Source organism: Trachurus trachurus (genome assembly GCF_905171665.1).
Source record: "Trachurus trachurus genome assembly, chromosome: 23".
Lineage (NCBI taxonomy): Eukaryota > Metazoa > Chordata > Actinopteri > Carangiformes > Carangidae > Trachurus > Trachurus trachurus.
Genome location: NC_139912.1, coordinates 10,713,622 through 10,732,505, shown reverse-complemented (window position 1 = coordinate 10,732,505; position 18,884 = coordinate 10,713,622). Strand labels below are relative to the sequence as shown.

Here is an 18,884-nt window from a genome sequence, read left to right as displayed (position 1 = left end):
CAGGAAAGGAGTTCCGGAGTCACCAAGAGTGTAAACTTTTGTAAATATTTGGCAAATAATAAAAATGTGTTTCTGTTGTCGCACATTTGGAAACTTCATTGATGACATCAAACACCTTACTTTGCTGCATGTCTACAAAGTGTTACTAAGATCTGTCAAACAGTGGGATTTTCCTCCATCATCAGCTTCTCATTTCCCTCCTCAACATTCCTGGTCGGTCTCTCCTGTCCCACGGAGATGACCCGTTTGCACAGCGTGAGCACCGGCCTGTACGGCTGAGCCTGACGCAGGTCTTTGGATGATCTTGTCATGTTTTTGGCATCCTACATTGGATTTAGGAAAACAAGTTGTAGCCACATGTAAATCACATATAGTGAACATATATAATAATAGTTACTTTACTTGAAACTGTTTTGAATTCACTTACCCTGTACAGTGAGACCAAAATGAATGCTGGGATGCAAATCAGCGTACCGAGAAGTGTGAGAACCGACACTACCTTGTACCCTATCATGGACTCAACCACAAGTGACTGTGCAAGATGCATCACCATGAGCTAGAAGAAAGGAAACAGTCTAGTTAAAGAAAACAAGGAGGACAGGCCACTGACAGTTATATGCACCTATGCAAATGGTATAAGTGACTATATACAATCCTGAAGTGTGTGGCTAAACATACAAAAATACCAGTATGCTCCTTTATCTGACACCTGTTAAGAATACTTTCTGTTCTGAAGCTGAGGAATAATTACCGATATGGCAAAAATGAAATATGTTAAACACAGCAAAGATGAAAGGTCTGAGAGAGGGAAACAGGGAGACGTAAAGATGAGAAGGGCAGCAAAAGATCTGTGCTTTGACATAATGTGAAGAAAATGATGATTAGAAATGAAAACATGAGGAAGTAGGTCATTAAAGCAGAGAGCCGGAAAGATGGAGACACAAGGTGAGAAGAGCCAAGTGACAGAGACGTGACCCAGGTGTGAGGCCTCACCCAGCAGACGACTGGTATGATGAACATCCAGCAGTACTTCAGCACGGGGAACGGCTTGTACCCGATCATGTCCTCGATGTTGTCATAGAAACGGTCTGCACCTGCAGACCAGTCACGGACAGGAGGCGTTAGTCAATCAAAGGAGGACAAAACTGTTCTGTTTTTACTGGGACTACAATCAAATGAGATTCATTTGCATTTTATTTTCAACTTTATACTTCTTAACACTTCCACTCCATGTTTACTGTTACTTTTACTACTTTCTTTTAACACATATACCCTAGTTTCTTTCACAATGACCTACTGTAACTTCCTGTCACACTGTGCCTGTGATGTGTTTTAATACACAATGAGAGACTATAGCTAAGCTGTTAGCTGGGAGCAGGAGGGGAAGGAGGAAGAGCAACCAGCGAATAAAACAAAAATAAAAAAGAGGAACTGTAGAAAGAAACATGTTAAAAAAAACATGGGACTGATGAAGTATGTGACCTGACTGATGGAACAACATCCACAACTTAATTTTTGCAGTTGTACGAACCTGTTTAGGAAATGCAGATACAACTCCATGAAGGAGACAGAAATCGACCCTGAAAACTAACCACAAGTTTGTGGACGAGGATAAGTGAGTGACCTCGTTTAAATTTAGGAGAAGACACATCCTCACACCTCACACAGACTCAGCTTGAGGAGGCAGGGCGGGCCAACGAGTGGCTAAACAACTCAAACTGGGAGGAGGAAGCAGATGCGGAAAGCGATCGATATCTCACTCTGCATCGCTTTGCTGCAGCGTCTGGACTCTTGTGTGGAAATGAAAATGCACCTGTCTATGTCAGAGAAACTGAACACATCGCCAGGCTGTTTGTAAGAAATGTATAATAATTATAATAATATATTGCTTCCACAAGTGATACACAGAGAGGAACTCTCCACCCACGTGATGCAATTTAGCCAGTAAATGTGCTGATAATGAAGGTGTAGGAAGTGCTGAGAGCTAAGGAGATCCAGAAGAAGACGTACATGGATGTGAAAGATTAATATCTGTAGCACAAGTGATAGATGGAGCCAGTAGGCAGAGCACTGATCCCTCTGATTCAGGATAAACTCGGCTCAGGCGAAGCACTGAATGAATCATGCTGGTAAAATACTAGTAATAGTCAAAAACCTTTGTTTTTTGTCTACTAAATTTACAGAGCTCAGTGGGAATCAAACAAATAGTATATAACACCGCACAATGTGTTGCTTGAGTCAGACTTGGTTTTTTTCCCAAGTCTTTGTGCAAAGTCTGGACAAATATGAGCGAGGTGTTAGGCCTCTCACCTAATATTTGGTAATAAGAATCATATCAAAAATAATAAAGAAAGCTTTTGGTGCTCACAAATTTTCAATTCCCAATGTGTTTCAAATTAATTTGAAATCATTGCATCTGTAAATTAACAGACTAAATATTCTCAAACAAAATCTGATGCAGAGTCTTGTTTACTTCCTTCCGTTCCTTTTTGTGCTGTTAGAGGAGCTGTTTTACTCAAGATGAAAATAAAATGTAGATTTCAAAGTTGTTAGTGTGACTGCTGAAGCAGTCACACTATTGTTCTTCTGTTTGGCCATTTTCTTCCGCCTTTTTACGGTCTTCTTCTAGTCCTTCATACTTTGTGCAGCTTTTTTTTAACTTTATTGGCATTACTTTTCTCTTTTTAACTATTTATACTTTAAAAATATTTAACTTTTTAGATGTTGACAGTGTGCATATCATTAACAGACAACAGTCTTCTTCACAACTCCACTGTAGTGTAGGGGTTAGGGTGGCTGCTTGCCAACCCTAAGGTCACTGGTTCGAATCCAAGGAAAGAACTCATGTTATGTTATGTTGAATTCTGCTCTCCTCCCCCGCCTTCAATTGGTTACAGGTGTTTGTTATCTCCTTGATAACTCATACCAGTTTGCAGCACATCATCACATTACAATGAATGACAACAGTCTTGAAAGCAGTGTGCTCTCTGTAGCCGAGTGGCAGAGTAAAGGTTTAGTGATCATATGGTCATGGGTTCGATTCCTGCCTTAGTCATTTCACATCATTGCTTGACTTTTGATTCCAATTATTCAGCTGTCATTGGACAGTCTTTGATTCCTCATAGTATAAAGCTCATTGTATCAAAGGTTTTCTTTACCCCTCACATACTGTCTCTGTCTGAAGCCTAGTGGTTAGCTTGCTGGTCTGGAGACCTGAAGGTTGCTGGTTCAACTCTTGCCTCAACAACAATTATAGTGAATTATTTTCCCAGTTGTCCTCTGTTGACTTCTGATAACTTGCTTCATGTTGAAACTGCTGCTCTCAGCCTGAAATTCACTGAAATTTTCATTCTAAGTCATTCAAGGTTGACTCTCAAGCTTTCTTGATGTTGACAGTGTTTCTTCAGAGTGAGACAGAGTGCAGATCATTAACAGACAACAGTCTCTGCAACTGTGTGTGCACTGTGGCCTAGAGGCAGAGTGGAAGTCTAATGACCATGAGGTTGTGGGTTCGATTCCGACCTTGGTCAAACATTTGTATGGTGATCACTGCTTGCACTATTTGCTAATTCTGCAACAGCGTTCAGTTGCTATCAGCAGTCACACCATTTCCATTCTTGGAAATGCTTTTTCTAGTTCTTTTTTTAATCTGAAGCTTTCTGACAGATACGATTACAGTAATACAGATACAGATTAGTTGAAGGAACAAATGCTGCAGTCTAAGTAAGATGAGGAAATATTATAGAGCTCATTTTGGCATCTGAATGTTGCGCACTGCTGATTGTGCTGATAGTGTAAGGCAGGGGTGCTCATTACGTCGATCGCGATCGATTTGGGTCGATCGCGTGATGAAGAACAAAAAAAAAGAAAAAAATTAAAAACACAGTTGTCTGGACAGCAGGCATTTTTCTCACAACCGACCCATAGACTGTAAAAGAACCGACCTCAAAAGCGAGGGCAGGTCCCGTCCGCCGAAGCATCATTCCGGGTGAATCAAGCTCTCCGCCCGTTGTCTTTGTTGTCACTTTGTTGCCGCTCCACAGAGCACATGGCTACTTAATTATGCACGTGCTGACCATATGGTTGTGCTGAGGCATTCTGGGGGTGGAATATGAGGTGTGTTCATGTCTGCACCATTCTTGGGTCCGGTGTGATTTATCAATGGAATATTGCGCAGAGTTGTGCGTACGCACAGCTTGATCAGTGTTTCCCACTAGTCGCACGGTAAATGCAGCTGCCCCCCCCCCTCCCCCCAGCCGCATAGTCCGACCAACTGAACGACCAAAAATTGGTAGATCATTTTGACTTGGTCACTTTAAAAGTAGCTCTCAGGCTGAAAAAGTGTGAGCACCCCTGGTGTAAGGATAATAAACTAAAAGTTATCACAGATCACTGGCATCAAAGTTATACCTTATTAGAAGAGTCAATCAGATATTTAGAAGAAAGTAGTTTTCAGGCTTTTCGAGGTGAGTAAATCACTTTGGTGTTGGTCCAAAGGCATGACTTACCATAGACCCAGGAAATGATGACAGCCTCAAGACCGATGATGACATAGGTAATCATGGTGCAATGATAACTCAGTAGAACGAGGTGATGCCCCCCCTGAAACATGAGCAGAAAAAACATGTAGAACAAAGGTCAGTCAGAATGAGAGGAGGAACTGTACAGTAACCTTAACTTTGCGTTACATAACCAGCTTGTTACACTTTTATAATTATATCACTTGTTTTTACTTTACATTAGTGATGAGTGGCAGCCCCAGCAGGAAGGAAACGACAGCAATGACCAGGACCAGTATCTCTCTGCCCAGAGGCCTCCTCAGGTAACGTGGGAACAGGTCTGTAATGGATGTGGCCAGACTGTCCATGTACAGACACTGTGTGGGCGCAGAGCGGGAGATTACCGTCTTTGTGTAGTAACTAGAATGTGACCTTGATTTGTTCTGTGCTGTATGATATGTACCTGATTGTCTAGTGCCAAGACGAAGAACATGAAGAAGAGGAGAAAAGTCCAAAAAGATGAGCCAGGCAGCATTGTCAGAATCCTGGGGAAACCTATGAAGAACAGCCCGTTCCCTGTAGAAAGCACATGAATACATTTATTCATGGGTAAAACAAACAAATTCACAATAGAAAATCAAAAACAACAGACAGAAAGAAATAAACATATTTTTTGTGGAAGATGATTGACTTTTTTCTCATCATACTTATCATATGCTGACCTCTCAGACTTTTTTTTCTCTTAATATTATTAATTAGTTTGATAACTTGCAACGTTAAAAAAAAACACTTTACTTTGTTTTATGGAAGGTCTACATTATTTATCCTCATGTTACTTGTCACAGTAACTGAAACATTTTCAGATTTACGTATCTTAGGACAAGATGCCATCTTGTGGACATCGGTGGTTGTTGTCCATACTGCCCTCATTCACAGCAACAAAAATAATAAACAGTGATAAAAAAACAACTAATTTAGGATTCTTTAATGCCTACATTTATTGCATGACCTCGAGAGTGAAGGCTAAATAATAAGGAAGAGACTTACCACCTTCAAGAAAACCTTCGTTCATGTCTGATTCCAGCTGCTCAGACAAGAATCCCACCATTGAGAACACAACCATACAAGCAAAAAAATTGGTGACGGCAACCAGAGAAGATAGTAGCCAACAATCCCTGCAACAGAACAACAAGACGAGGTCGAAGAAGACAAAAATGAAAGACATGCACATTTGATAAAATTGAGAGAGTAACATGTCTGTGAGTAAGGGCACTGACCTGTAGCAGTCGTTTTTGTATTTGTTGTAGCTTCCTAGTGTAGTCAGTACTCCCATGGACAGAAAGTGGGAGAAGACCACCTCATGCACTGCATTAATCCAAAGCTAGAGAAGGAATGAGAATGAGAAACTTTATTTGTATTTGTAAACTACATATGAGAGTTTCCTTGAAAGTTCACATTGTTGAAATAATCCGGTCCATATGCTTCTCATCAACCATTTGTCAGCTGAATGTATGCGTACATGTTTGTGTTTGTGTGTGTATGTGTGTTCTTTTCTGCTTTTGTGTGTGTTGTATTTACAAGAATGTGCCCCGTGTGTGTATGGGGGAGGGGTTGTGGTCCTGGTGCTGGCACCATGTGGTTAACATTAGAAACACCACGATGGCGTGAGCTGGCAAAACTCCAGATGAACATACTGGTGCATGAACGGCTCTGAGTGACTCACACTGGACAAAGAGGAAACTCTTGTGTCCTTTATCTGAAAGTCCTCTTGGCTTCCCTGCATACATGCAGGTGCATTCAAATGCACAAGGAGACACATTCACACATATACAGTAACAGTGTCCAGATGTTGGCTGGAGTTCCTTCGTGATTTCCTGTGCAGTTTGAGCAGAGACTTAAGCAACACTCATTAAAAACAGGTCTGTTTTCACGTCTCTTTTTTAAGAGCATCTAGTATTGCATAACTCTTGTCCCATAACTGCTTTCATCTGTTTTCAGCCTTACGCCAAAATATATTCTTTGTTTTCCCATTTGTGTTTTTCCATGAGTACTGTGTGTGGTTCCCACAGTGGGGTGGTTCATAGCTGTTTCACAGATGCAACACATCAATGTCTGATAGGAGGAGTCCCATTTTGCCTTCTAACAAAAGAAAAGGCAAATACAAAATGGATCTTGGTTGGATTTTCTTGTTAAAGGTAGGAGACCTTTTTCTGGAGTGTTTCTACTGTACTGCAGGAATTCCTCTTCACACCCTGATTGCAACCAATTAAAATAACTGCTTTTTCACAAAAATGAAAAATGTGAGTCACTTGTGGAACGGACAATCCTGTAAAAACACCATCCAATCATGTTGAACGTGGATGGATTGTGATCTATCATCTATAAAACTGCCAACTTCCAAATTCTATGAACCAAATAAAATGTTGCTGCTTCATTAGGCTACGTAGCTGGCAATTCCCCATACTGCTCTGTGGGCAGTCTGTCACCTGTGCATGCATTCAGAGCATTCGTGTACACTCGTGGAACGCGCACCTTCAGCGCTGCAGAAACCTATTTTCAGACTTTACCCAGCAAAAAGAAATACTATTTTCCGCCAATTCAAGAATTCAAGACAATCTGCCTTATTACCCTACAAAATTATGTGCGGCAAGTTTTAAAACTTCTCAGCGTGTGAAATGTCATGTGTGGCGTGTGAGCGTGAGAACTTTTTGAAATGTGTAAGAGCCCTGGGCTGCACTGTGTATGCAAAGCAAAGCAAAGCAAACAGTTCATGATGACATTAATTTCTTACTGAGATATTCAAATCCTTGTAAAAATCTTTGAAGAAATATATCAGGCCACTTGCAGCTCCTGGGAGTGACACTCCGCGGAAGAAGAGGATGACCAGTAGCACATAAGGTAATGTGGCTGTGACGTACACCAACTACAACCATAAAAATGCACACAAACATTTTTTTTACAGTTTAAAATGCATTTAAAATACACATGTCTGTAGAAGCTGTAAGTAAAATTGTCATGGCTAATGTTTTAGTACACTCTTGCCAATGCCATATCAAGCAAATACAGAGTAATCTTGTGATTCAGGTCTCTGCAATAATCTCCAGTGATTTTCAAGTGCTATATAGAGACACAATTACATTGAGTGCACGGTCAATTTATTTTGTTTCATTTACCAAAACAAAGAAGAGAAATTAAGCTTCAGACAGCAGACTGTGCATTGAGGGACTGCAACCAAATGCCCTGTATCCTAAAACAATACTCACCTTTCCTGTGATTCTGATTCCCTTCCATGTGCAGAAGTAACATATAACCAAGGCAAGCAGGAGACACAGAGCCAGGTCCCAGTGCACATTACCCAGGGACCCGTCATCTGAGACTCTTAACACACGATTACTGTGAGACAGAGATACATTAACACACATACACAAACATAATTGTCTGCAAATAACAAGCAGGACTTCTGACTATAGCCTCCATATACAACAAAAGTGAAAAAAAACAGTTTACTTTGGATGGCTTCAGTTACTTTTATAAAAAAAATGCAGGGAAAAGAGCTGACATTTCTTTCCATGATGTAGCACAGATGCATATAGCAAGTGATCTCCTCTCACACCAAATCAGGGGATTATCATGTGGAAAGCTGTTTCAGCTGTGTCAATGCCTTTTTTTTATGTTTAAAGATGTTGGGTGTGTCTGTGGATGTGTTTTGTGTGTTACTTACTACCAGTACTCCCATGCTGGACTCTGATCCCTGTTCTCGATGACATTTCTGGAAAAATGACAGGTAGGTAAGTAAAGTGACTACTACCAATATTTATTATCTATTATTAAAGCAGAAGTAAGCGATCCGGTCGTTTTGGCTAATGCTGCGTTCCAGGCAGGCTTTTGAAACCGTAAATTACAGCTTCAAGTCACGACTTACGACTTTGAACCCGTGAACTCGTACCAGATCGAACTGGTACGACTTCACAGGTCGGAAAAACACGAGTTACGGGCTGCCTTGAACGCACCATAACGTCTTGTCAGCCGATGGAGTAGCATCCCCCGCCCTCGTCATGGATCTATTGGTCCTCGTCCCTACACCACCACATTCAGGCGCATCCCTTGGCTGCACACACAGCCCTTCATGCCGTTCTCTCTCCTCATTGGATAAAACTTGTAGGATACGAGAAAAGTTTTCTCCTCGGCTCAGAGCAGAGCAGAGTGACTGACAGACCCGTGTTTCGGTCCAAACACTCTATGTAAGTGATTGCTGTCGGAAGATACAACTATTTAAGACTTATATTAACACAAAAATATTGCTTACTTCTGCTTTAATGTTATCTTCAGACAGATTAAGGCTAGCTGATTCCGTGTGTTTAATCTTTGTGCTAAATGTGCAGGTGGGTGTAAATGTGTAGCCTGGCTCTCGCCAGACCCTTGTAGTTCCGCAAAGCTACGCTGAGCTCCACACAAGGGTCTGGGACTGCTCCATAGGCGATTCATTTCAGAAGGCGGGGCCTTGTAAAAAAAATCTTGTATGTGATTGGATAAACCACTTGTCCGTTATCTTGAATGATGTGCTACTTCAGCCACTCACTGCGAGCCGCCATTGTTGTTTGACTCAAACAGTCGCTTCAGCGCTACGTCACACCTCAGAAAGTCCCGCCCGGCGATCCTGATTGGTTCATTATTTTTTGCTCCGGGGAAGAAGTTTGCATTGGCCTCGAGTCCAGACCCTTGTGTGAAGCTGAGCGTAGCGCCTCTGGTGGAGCTTTGCGGAACTACAAGGGTCTGGCGAGAGCCAGGCTAGTAAATGTGTGCTTTTCACCCCTAAACTGTCCTAAGGTAATGGAGCAAATACTAATTAGTTATCACAGAAACAGATGTAAGATCCCCCTCGTCTGAAAACATAAAAGCAGAGGTGTGTCCTGAAGCTGCTAAACCTGTGGAAGCTTAGGACAATGTATTTCTTAATATTCTTTTAATGTGTCACGTGCGTCAATATGATGAATCCCCGCTATGAGTTCAGTGTGTGCGACAAAAATTAGAGACAGTTTATCAGGTACACCGCAATAATAAAGATATAACTTGCCCATAATCAGAGGATGAATCCTCATAGGAGAAGTTTCTTGGAAATGAAGAGTTGTGACATAATTCTATAAGAAAGAAGAAAGAGAGATAAAGATGAGATTGATGGTGCACATTTCAAAATACTAAAATGTGAAGGAAGATTTGTCTTTGTTTCCTATGAAACAAGATTGAGGAAGTGTGTGTGTTTGTGAAATTCCATACAGCTAATAAGACACAGATGTGCCTTACCGGTGTTCCACTTGTTCCCGCATGTGGACCAAGGCAGAGGGCTTCGAAATGAGTTACCAAGGTAGAAGATAATCCATGAGAGCACCACTATAGAGTAGATGTTGGTTATTGTCACAATCACTTGGGATACAATCCCAACCCCTGCAGAACACAGAAAGTTGTCACATAGTTAGTGAAAGTTTCTCACTGCTGTCTTATCCTGTTATGCAACAACTCCACTGGGCTGGACTACACTGTATGTATACATACAGTTACATATTATTTGGTTTGACATGACAGGTTTTACGGTCAGTAAAAAAAGAACTACACAAAAAAACACCATAACATACCAACTATCAAGGAGAAGTGCAGTTTTATACAACCTGGACCTTATTTCTGGCATAAAATATGGTCGTTTACCCACTTGTACTGTATTACTGTGGTGTCTTTAGAAGTCCTTCAGATAATATTTAGATCCATTCGAGAGCCATGTATATCCATATAGTGGGAGTGATCGGGGCACCGAACTGCAGCCTCTAAATAACACATTATTTGCCGCGAAATTCGTTCATTTCACTAATATTTTGTTATGTTTCATTGTGTATGTTACGTATCTTTGTCTCCAAAAGAAAGAATGGATCTATTCTATCTATTGACATACACTTGTGGGTGCCTTCTTCAGCTACCTTAGTAGGTAGCTGTAGCCTTAGGCCAGGAGCAGATGTCATCAGGTGGTGCACAAACTTTCACTGAGTGTTTCGGCCCTCAACCACAAAACTCTCCGGTTGGTGGGCCGGCAGTGAGTGGCCAGCTCACTGCCCACCTGCCCCTGGCCTCCAGCTTTCCTCCTCACGCTTACTCCAAATCCAACACGAGGCGCGTTCCGCCTCCTCCCCGATCCTCCGGGCCGCTTGCTTCTTGCTCCGCTCGTCCACGCCAAGAGCTGACATCAAGCGCCATGCCGACTTGGCTGGGAAGCCCCTGCACCCAACCTCCACGGGAAACAACCATGCCTGCCAGCCCTTGTCTCTGCAATCCTGGATAAGGGGCTGGTACTTTAAGGCCTTCCTCTCATGGGCCACTTCGCAGCCTTCCTCCCATGGAACGGTTAGTTCAACCAGTATTATCTTCTGGTCCTTAGTTGACCACAGCACGATGTCAGGCCGGAGGGTTGTTTGAACCACCTCCGGAAACTGCAGCCTCCTTCCCACATCAACCCTCATCTCCCAGGAGCTTGCAGATTGAAGGATGTTGGACTTCCTTCTTGATGTTGGAGTGGGCCTGGCCTGGCTGTACCTGCTGCCCTCTTCTTGACTCTTTCCCGCTCTATGGTGTCAGCGAGTGAGAGGAGGACTTTATCGTGGCGCCACCTGTACCGCCCTTGGGTTAAAGCTGTTTTACACCCAGACAGTATGTGTGCCAGAGTCCCCCTCTGGCCGCAGAGTTTGCAAAGTGGATCCTCTCTCAGTCCCCATGTGTGCAGATGTGATGGCGAAGGTAAGGTATCGTACACGGATCTCAAGAGGAAGGAGATGCGATAGGGCTCCAGTCACCACAGTTCTTGCCACGTGACCTTGCGCTTGGGCAGATCCCATTTTGTCCAAGCTCCCTGGGAACCTTGTTCCACTGCCCTAGCTGTCCACTTCTCCTCTTCTCTGCTCCGAACCTCCGCCTGCACCATGTCTCGTCTGGTCCTTGCACTTGCTCCTCCCCACGATTGAAAGTGAGCAGAGCCGAGGCCTTGCCGGTGGACGCATTGGTTGCCGATGATGTCTCGCAGTTTTAGTGAGCTCACTGCCTGCTCCACAGCTTTATCAGCCGCCCATTTGCGCCCGGACCTAGTTGTAACCCCTGCTTGTTTTACCAGGTCATCATTGGAACCTTTCAGGCTAAGTACGACTCTGCACTTTGCCACCTTGTACTCCTCCACGACTGATGACAGGGGGAGTTGCAGCTGCCCAGACCGGATGTAGAGGCCCACTGAAGAGAAACTTCGGGGAATACCCAGCCATCTCCGTAGATGTTTGTTTGTCTTCCTCTCAATGGCCTCCACAGCAGTCATAGGGAACTCGTAGACGGTGGAGAGCCAAAGGAGCCTGGGCAAGAGGCTGTGTTGGTACAGCCAGGTCTTGAACTTGCCCGGAAGTAAAGATTTGTCAGTCTTCTTCAACCACTCCTCAGTCTGCTTCACAGCCTCAGCAACGTTGGTGCCATCTGTCAGCGATGCATTGAACCACTTCCCCAGGTACTTTATCGGACTGTCCTCGATGGATGGAATGACCTCACCCTGGACTTGGAGACAGAACTTGCTGGTAACTTTGCCCTTCTTTATAATCAAGCGTCTGCACTTCCTGGCCTTGAACAGCATCCCTGCCCACGAGGCAACACTGCCCAAAGTTTCCAGTACCCATCTTGCTTGGACGTGGGTAACGGTTGTTATTGTGATATCATCCATGAACGCTCGCAGCACTGGCTGGACAGTACCTGACTCCAATTTAGGGCCCCGGGTTATGCCCTCTGCTGCTGTTATCAGAAGGTTCATCCCCATGATGAATAAGATGGGGGAGATGGTACACCCTGTAGGGATCCCCTTTTGGAGGTCCAGCCAGTTGGTGGTAAAAAGGGCTGATGTAAACCTGAGTTTGAATCCAGCAAGATAGCTGGTGATCATGTCTCGGATTGCCACTGGGATGTAATAGTGGTCAAGTCCTTCTTGTATGAGATCGTGTGGGATTGACCCGTAAGCATTAGCAAGGTCTAACCAGACAACTGTTAGGTCGCCTCTCTTTTGCTTTGCTTCTCGAATCAATTGGCTGATCATTGCAGTGTGTTCCAGACAGCCAGAAAAGCCTTGGATACCACCTTTCTGGATGGATGTGTTGATGTAGTGGTTTTGCGTCATATACGAGGTGATCCTTCTTGCCAGCACTGAGAAGAAGATCTTACACTCTACATTCAGGAGGGAGATTGTCCTGAACTGGGAGATTGTGGAGGACCCCTCCTCTTTCGGGACAAAGCATCCCTCTGCCAATTTCCAGCTTGGTGGAATTGTGCCCTTGGCCCAGATCTTCCTCATGACCTTCCACAACCTCCGAAGAAGTTTTGGACATTTTTTGTACACCTTATATGGCATACCGCTAGGGCCAGGGGCTGCTGATGATTTGGCTTTGCGGACGATGTCCTGGATTTCCTGCCATGTGGGTTCCTTCACATTCAACTCCGTTGTTGGTTTTCCAGGCCTCGAGATGTTGCGGTTGACTCCCAGACCCTGGCTCTTGTTGGCATCGCTGTGGGCTTCCGAAAGGAACTCTTCTACCTCCGCCCTTGAGCTGGAGAGTGTGCCGGATTTTTGTTGGCCAAGAAGAGTCTTCGTGAAGCTGTATGGGTCTTTGACAAACTGTGCTCGCCTCTTCTCTTTCTTCCGTCGCTGCTGCCGTAGGTATTCTGCTCTCCTGACCTTGCACAATTGTTCCCGCAGCTTGCTTGTTAAGTCTTTGATGCCCTCTTTCTCAGTTGGTGAGCTGGTTTTGTACTGTTTGTTGAGTGCCTTTATCTCGCTCCTCAGGTGGCGAATCTCCCTCTCCCTCCTGTTAGGTTCCCTCTGCTGTTGTGGCTGCCCTTTCCGCTCCATTGTCCCGAACCGTTCCTTAGCAAGGTTGTATGCTATGGTTGTGATGGAGTCAACCTTCTTGTGCGCTGGGCCTGATGAGGTTGCTTCCAGGATGCCATCAAGGTCGTCATCGAGCTGCATCCAGATGGTGTTATCTGACATCTTTGGCCACTTGATCCTCTCTCTCCTTGCCGAATGGATCGGGGTAACCAGGGGAGGGTTTGTGTGGGCTGGTCTCTGGTGCTGGGGCTGCTCAAGTGCGGAGAGATCTTCAGCGCTGTGGGTTGCTACCTGGCTGGAGTTCTCCATCGTCTGACCAGACCTTGGGTCTGTGCGCTGCACTTGGGCCGCTGCTGTTCCACACCTGGACCTGCTCTGGTGTTGCCTGAGCCCTCTGGTACTTCTGCAAACTTTCCCGCAGTAGCACCTGGTAGTAAATTCCTCCCCGGTTAGTGTTGTTTGCTTTAGCTTTCTCATAGTCGTGTTTCTTGCCCTGGCCGATATCGGTGTGTCCGTCCCTTTGAGTCTCTCTTCCGCCCCCCCTCTCGGGAGACTCTGGGGGTATTGCTCATTTTGTTCATTCGTAGCTTGGGTTGGTGCCCTCTTGCGAGTGCTGCCCACAGGATTGCTAGCCCTGTGCACCCGCGCCAGCCTTTCCTGGAGGTCAGCTGTCTCTCCAGCGTCACCGACCTTTCTCGGTTGTCATCTAGTCTTTCCTAGATGCCACTGGTAATCCAGAGATAGCTATTGACATACACTTGTGGGTGCCTTCTTCAGCTACCTTAGTAGGTAGCTGTAGCCTTAGGCCAGGAGCAGATGTCATCAGGTGGTGCACAACCTTCACTGAGTGTTTCGGCCCTCAACCACAACACTCTCCGGTTGGTGGGCCGGCAGTGAGTGGCCAGCTCACTGCCCACCTGCCCCTGGCCTCCAGCTTTCCTCCTCACGCTTACTCCAAATCCAACACGAGGCGCGTTCCGCCTCCTCCCCAATCCTCCGGGCCGCTTGCTTCTTGCTCCGCTTGTCCACGCCAAGAGCTGACATCAAGCGCCATGCCGACTTGGCTGGGAAGCCCCTGCACCCAACCTCCACGGGAAACAACCATGCCTGCCAGCCCTTGTCTCTGCAATCCTGGATAAGGGGCTGGTACTTTAAGGCCTTCCTCTCATGGGCCACTTCGCAGCCTTCCTCCCATGGAACGGTTAGTTCAACCAGTATTATCTTCTGGTCCTTAGTTGACCACAGCACGATGTCAGGCCGGAGGGTTGTTTGAACCACCTCCGGAAACTGCAGCCTCCTTCCCACATCAACCCTCATCTCCCAGGAGCTTGCAGATTGACGGATGTTGGACTTCCTTCTTGATGTTGGAGGGGGCCTGGCTCCTTCTCTAAGAAAGGTGATTGTTCTCCCTGTAGCTGTACCTGCTGCCCTCTTCTTGACTCTTTCCCGCTCTATGGTGTCAGCGAGTGAGAGGAGGACTTTATCGTGGCGCCACCTATACCGCCCTTGGGTTAAAGCTGTTTTACACCCAGACAGTATGTGTGCCAGAGTCCCCCTCTGGCCGCAGAGTGATATCGTCCAAAAGACTCCTAATGACACCAAAGTTATATGGGTGAGTAAACAACCGTATTTAAAAAAAAACGGCCCGTCTCCTTTAAATGTTCCCTGCTTTGACTAACCATTTATTTAAATTGAGCTTTGTTTGAAATGTAGATAATGGGGAAAATTAGCCTGCAAGTACAAGTTCTAGTTCAGGTTCAAGTTCAAGTTTAACTTTATTAAATCCGGTCGTTTTGGCTAACTTCTTGTCAGCCGATGGAGTTAGCAGTCCCCGCCCTCGTCCCTATGTCACCACATTCACGCGCATCCCTTGGCTGCGCACACAGAGAGGACCGCCCCTTTATGCCGTTCTCTCTCCTCATTGGATAAAGGTTGTAGGATACAAGGAAAGTTTTCTCCTCGGCTTACAGCAGAGCAGAGTGACTGACAGACCCGAGTTTCAGACCAAACACTCTATATAAGTGATTGCTGTCATAAGATATAACTATTTAAGACTTATATTAACTCATTGAGTGCCACGCTCCTTTCCAAAGTTTTAGTCAAGTGTACCGGCAATTTAGACCATTTTTGACTTTTTATTTTAGAGCCATTGTGTATTCTATATTATTGCCACCAACACATACTGTAGCTCAATTGAAAGGTTTAACTTTATGCTTCAAGTGACCACAAACCGTTTGTTTCTACGTGCCTCCGTTCCTGAGAAAAGTCAAGCTAAACATGGCTGGGTTTCACCAAAATCCCTCCTTTTTTTCTAGAAAAGGAGATAGAGCGTCTTTTATGAAAGCTGCTCTGTTTGTGTCTGTCGCTCTTCTGACACTCGCATTTCTGGATCAAAGGGCTCGTATAAGATAAATATACACAACAATTGTTGTTCTATTCACAAAACCACCATCGGGGGCGGGGGGGGCGCCACTAAACAACAATAACACAGACGCACCGCGCCGTGTCACAGCCTCTCGCCGCGGAACGTGAGGCTCTGCCGGCCACAGCGGCTCGCGAACACCGGTCCCGCCGGTGGTCGCGGTCCGTCTGTGGTACGGGTCGGTGGTGCCGGTCTGCTTTGGTCCAGAGACCATCAGATTTTACCGCGGGAGGACTTTGGGGAGGACACGGTGTTGCTCCAGATGAAGACCGGGCGGACTGTGGGCTGAGAGCTTCCTGTTTCTGCTCTGAGCTGCTGGAGCAGCTGGAGCAGCAGCACAGGTGAGGGCGGAGCAGCAGCGGAGCAGCTGCTGCATCCACATGCAGAACTCCGTTTGCAGAAGCTGAGTTATGATAAAAACTTCCAGATCATGAGCTGTCATGTGACTTTGATCGTCATCTATTTCAGTTCTCCTCGTCGTAGAGTCCCCAAATTTACATATAATGTGTATTAAAGTGTCTATTTTCATAATTTAAAAAAAAAGCAAAAAACGAAAAATTCCGTTTTTGGCACTCAACGCATGGGAACGAAAAACGAGAAATTCCATGGTTGGCACTCAATGAGTTAACACAAACATTCCACTTACTTCTGCTTTAAAACCCTGCTCCTAAACATCCATTTGGAATGACTCTTAAAGGGATTTAAGACAACATTTTGGCAAATTGGCCCATTGCCATAATCGCTATAGTCATAGCAGTAGGTTCGTTACCTTTAATTGCCGGTGTAAGCTATTTTTAGAACGGCGGAACGCAGCCGTGAGCTGCTCAGAGCTACGCTATGGAGGCTAATGGGATTTCTTGGTTTCCCTCATCAAATACACAATCCAACAACTCCAAAACACACAAGATGTGACCTGCACATTCACCACGCTATGAGATAATAACAGAACGTTACGAGACGGAGTCGTTTTAGAGGTAAATTGATGCAAAACAGCTGATGTGCGTTGCCTTCAGGGACAGTTTTTCAGCAAGCAGTCTCTGTATTTACCTCTAAAACAACACGTTCCATTATTATCTCAAAGCGTGGTGAATGTGCAGGTCACATCTTGTCCACGAGAGTGTTTTTGGATTGTGTATTTGATGAGTTTGATGAGAGAAACAACGAGATCCCATTAGCCTCCATAGCGTAGCTCTGAGCAGCTCACGGCTCTGCTCCGCCGTTCTATAAATAGTTTACACTGACAAATAAAGGTAACGAACCTACTGCTATGACTATAGCGATTATGGCAATGGGCCAATTTGCCAAAATGTTGAACTATTCCTTTAACAGTTTAGTAAAAAAGCCTTTATGTCCTACTATTTACATTTTTTTAGGTATATTTTTGGGGGCTTTTTTGCCTTTAATGCACAGGACAGTTGAGAGAGAGAGACAGGAAATGGGAGGCAGAGAGGGGGGAAATAATATGCAGGATAGGGCCGCTCGACGCAGGATTCGAACCGGGGCCGCCTGCAGTGAGGATTGTAGCCTCAACACATGGGGCGGGTGCTCTACCAACTGAGCTACCAACTATTTACACATTTTAAGAATTTCCAATTCAACAAACAACCCAAGCCTTTTTTGTTTTACCCTGAAACATGGGGCAGATCTTCCTCCAGGTGGTGACTGCACCCTCACTCGTGTACTGACCCAATGCTGTCTCCAGGAAGAGCATGGGCATGCCAATGAAGAAGAGGCAGACGCAGTAAGCGTACAAAAAAACAACTGAAAAGAGATGTAAAGCAGGGGGTTACTATACAAGCATGAACTGACAGTTCCTAAAAACATAGGCTGCAAAGCAACAAACTTCTCCATAGTCAAGGATTATTGAGAAAACTGATCATGTAACTAGCTGCAAGTGGAATAACAGAGATCAAACTGACAGATTTACAGTTTTGAGTGTCCTCTTCGTCTTTTCACCTAACAGTTTTCTATTTCTTATGCATTTGTATATGACATGTATTATGTTGCACAACATATATGAACAGGCTTTGCTGCATTGGAAAAACAAGTATAAACAAACTCATAGTCAGGCACAGACAGATTTTCAGGCTGTCTGCCAAACCCAACCTATAGGTTCCCGCCAACAAAAGGTCACAAATGCCCGCAACCAGTCCCTCACCTCCTCCAAATATGTGAGAGTAAAAGGCAAATCTGCCTATTTGTCCCATGTCAAAGAGAAATCCAATCATCGAAAAAATAAACTCCTTTTTGTTGGCCCACTTCTCCCTTGGACGGACCCCTTCATCTGGCTCCACATTCCTATCGGAGTCTCCTTCGACAGTTTCCCTACCCATGGTCTCTCAGTCGGTTCCCTGCACATAGAAGACATCTGAGTGAAATGCAAACCTGTTTTCATGTGCTCTTCTCAGACACACATTGAACAAAAGTCTTCACAATTGTATTGACAGTTCTTGTATTCACATAACAGCTCACACTGGCTTGTATTCAAGTCTCCGGTTCTCCAACAGAAAGAGAATGTGACACTCTATGATCAAATGTCAAAATGCAATAATGACTTCAAAAACATACTGTATATTGAAGAAGAAAAAACACTGAAAAACATAATCTGAGCCAATCATATTATTCTAACCACTTGAAACATTAAGGGCTCAAGTTTACTCACCGGCAGATTTTTCCGTGCACAACTGTCTGAGAGAAGTTGAGGAAAAGACTTCATGTGGGAGTGGCCTAAAATGCCTGCCACAGTCTTTTTCTTCCCCCCCCCCCACCCACCCACCACAGGACTACGTTCAAAGTTGTGGGAGACAGCTGGCATCCTGCTGGCATGTAACCAAAAAGAAAATGTAATGAAAATGAAAAACTAATCTATTGAGAAACAAAAAAAACAAGTCTAGTCAGGATCAAACAATCTTGAGGTTGTCACGGTTTGTCTCCTGTTAATGTCTTGTTTAATGGACTTGGACGCCTCCATGGAAACGGCTCTCTGAACGCTATGCAATTCCACATGATGTTGTCACATGTCTCCGGTAAAAATTATATAAAATCAGTTGTGTATTAGTTTCGAAAGCATCGT

The 18,884-nt window shown here is 44.7% G+C and overlaps 2 protein-coding genes across 2 annotated transcripts in view; both read right to left on the bottom strand.

Annotated features, from left to right (window-relative positions):
• Positions 1–154: 154 nt before the first annotated feature.
• LOC311006903 (sodium- and chloride-dependent GABA transporter 2-like) overlaps positions 155–18,884 on the bottom strand; it is a 48,974-nt gene continuing 30,244 nt past the window's right edge. The window contains exons 7-16 of the mRNA XM_083999926.1: positions 7,763–7,892; positions 7,291–7,422; positions 5,777–5,880; positions 5,547–5,674; positions 4,963–5,075; positions 4,739–4,876; positions 4,509–4,602; positions 994–1,094; positions 428–556; positions 155–323 (exon numbers count right to left, since the gene is read on the bottom strand). Coding sequence (XP_083856052.1) covers positions 156–323; positions 428–556; positions 994–1,094; positions 4,509–4,602; positions 4,739–4,876; positions 4,963–5,075; positions 5,547–5,674; positions 5,777–5,880; positions 7,291–7,422; positions 7,763–7,892 — 1,237 coding nt within the window. The 3' untranslated portion in view covers position 155. The remainder of the gene's footprint in view (positions 324–427; positions 557–993; positions 1,095–4,508; positions 4,603–4,738; positions 4,877–4,962; positions 5,076–5,546; positions 5,675–5,776; positions 5,881–7,290; positions 7,423–7,762; positions 7,893–18,884) is intronic.
• Positions 9,540–18,520, bottom strand: LOC311006462 (sodium- and chloride-dependent GABA transporter 2-like; the record flags this gene model as incomplete). Its single annotated transcript, XM_083999307.1, has 5 exons — positions 18,474–18,520; positions 17,970–18,162; positions 17,438–17,572; positions 9,801–9,941; positions 9,540–9,637 (listed from the first exon to the last, which is right to left on the bottom strand). The coding sequence occupies exons 2-5, from the start codon at positions 18,142–18,144 to the stop codon at positions 9,540–9,542; spliced, it is 549 nt and encodes a 182-aa protein (XP_083855433.1). The 5' UTR covers positions 18,145–18,162; positions 18,474–18,520.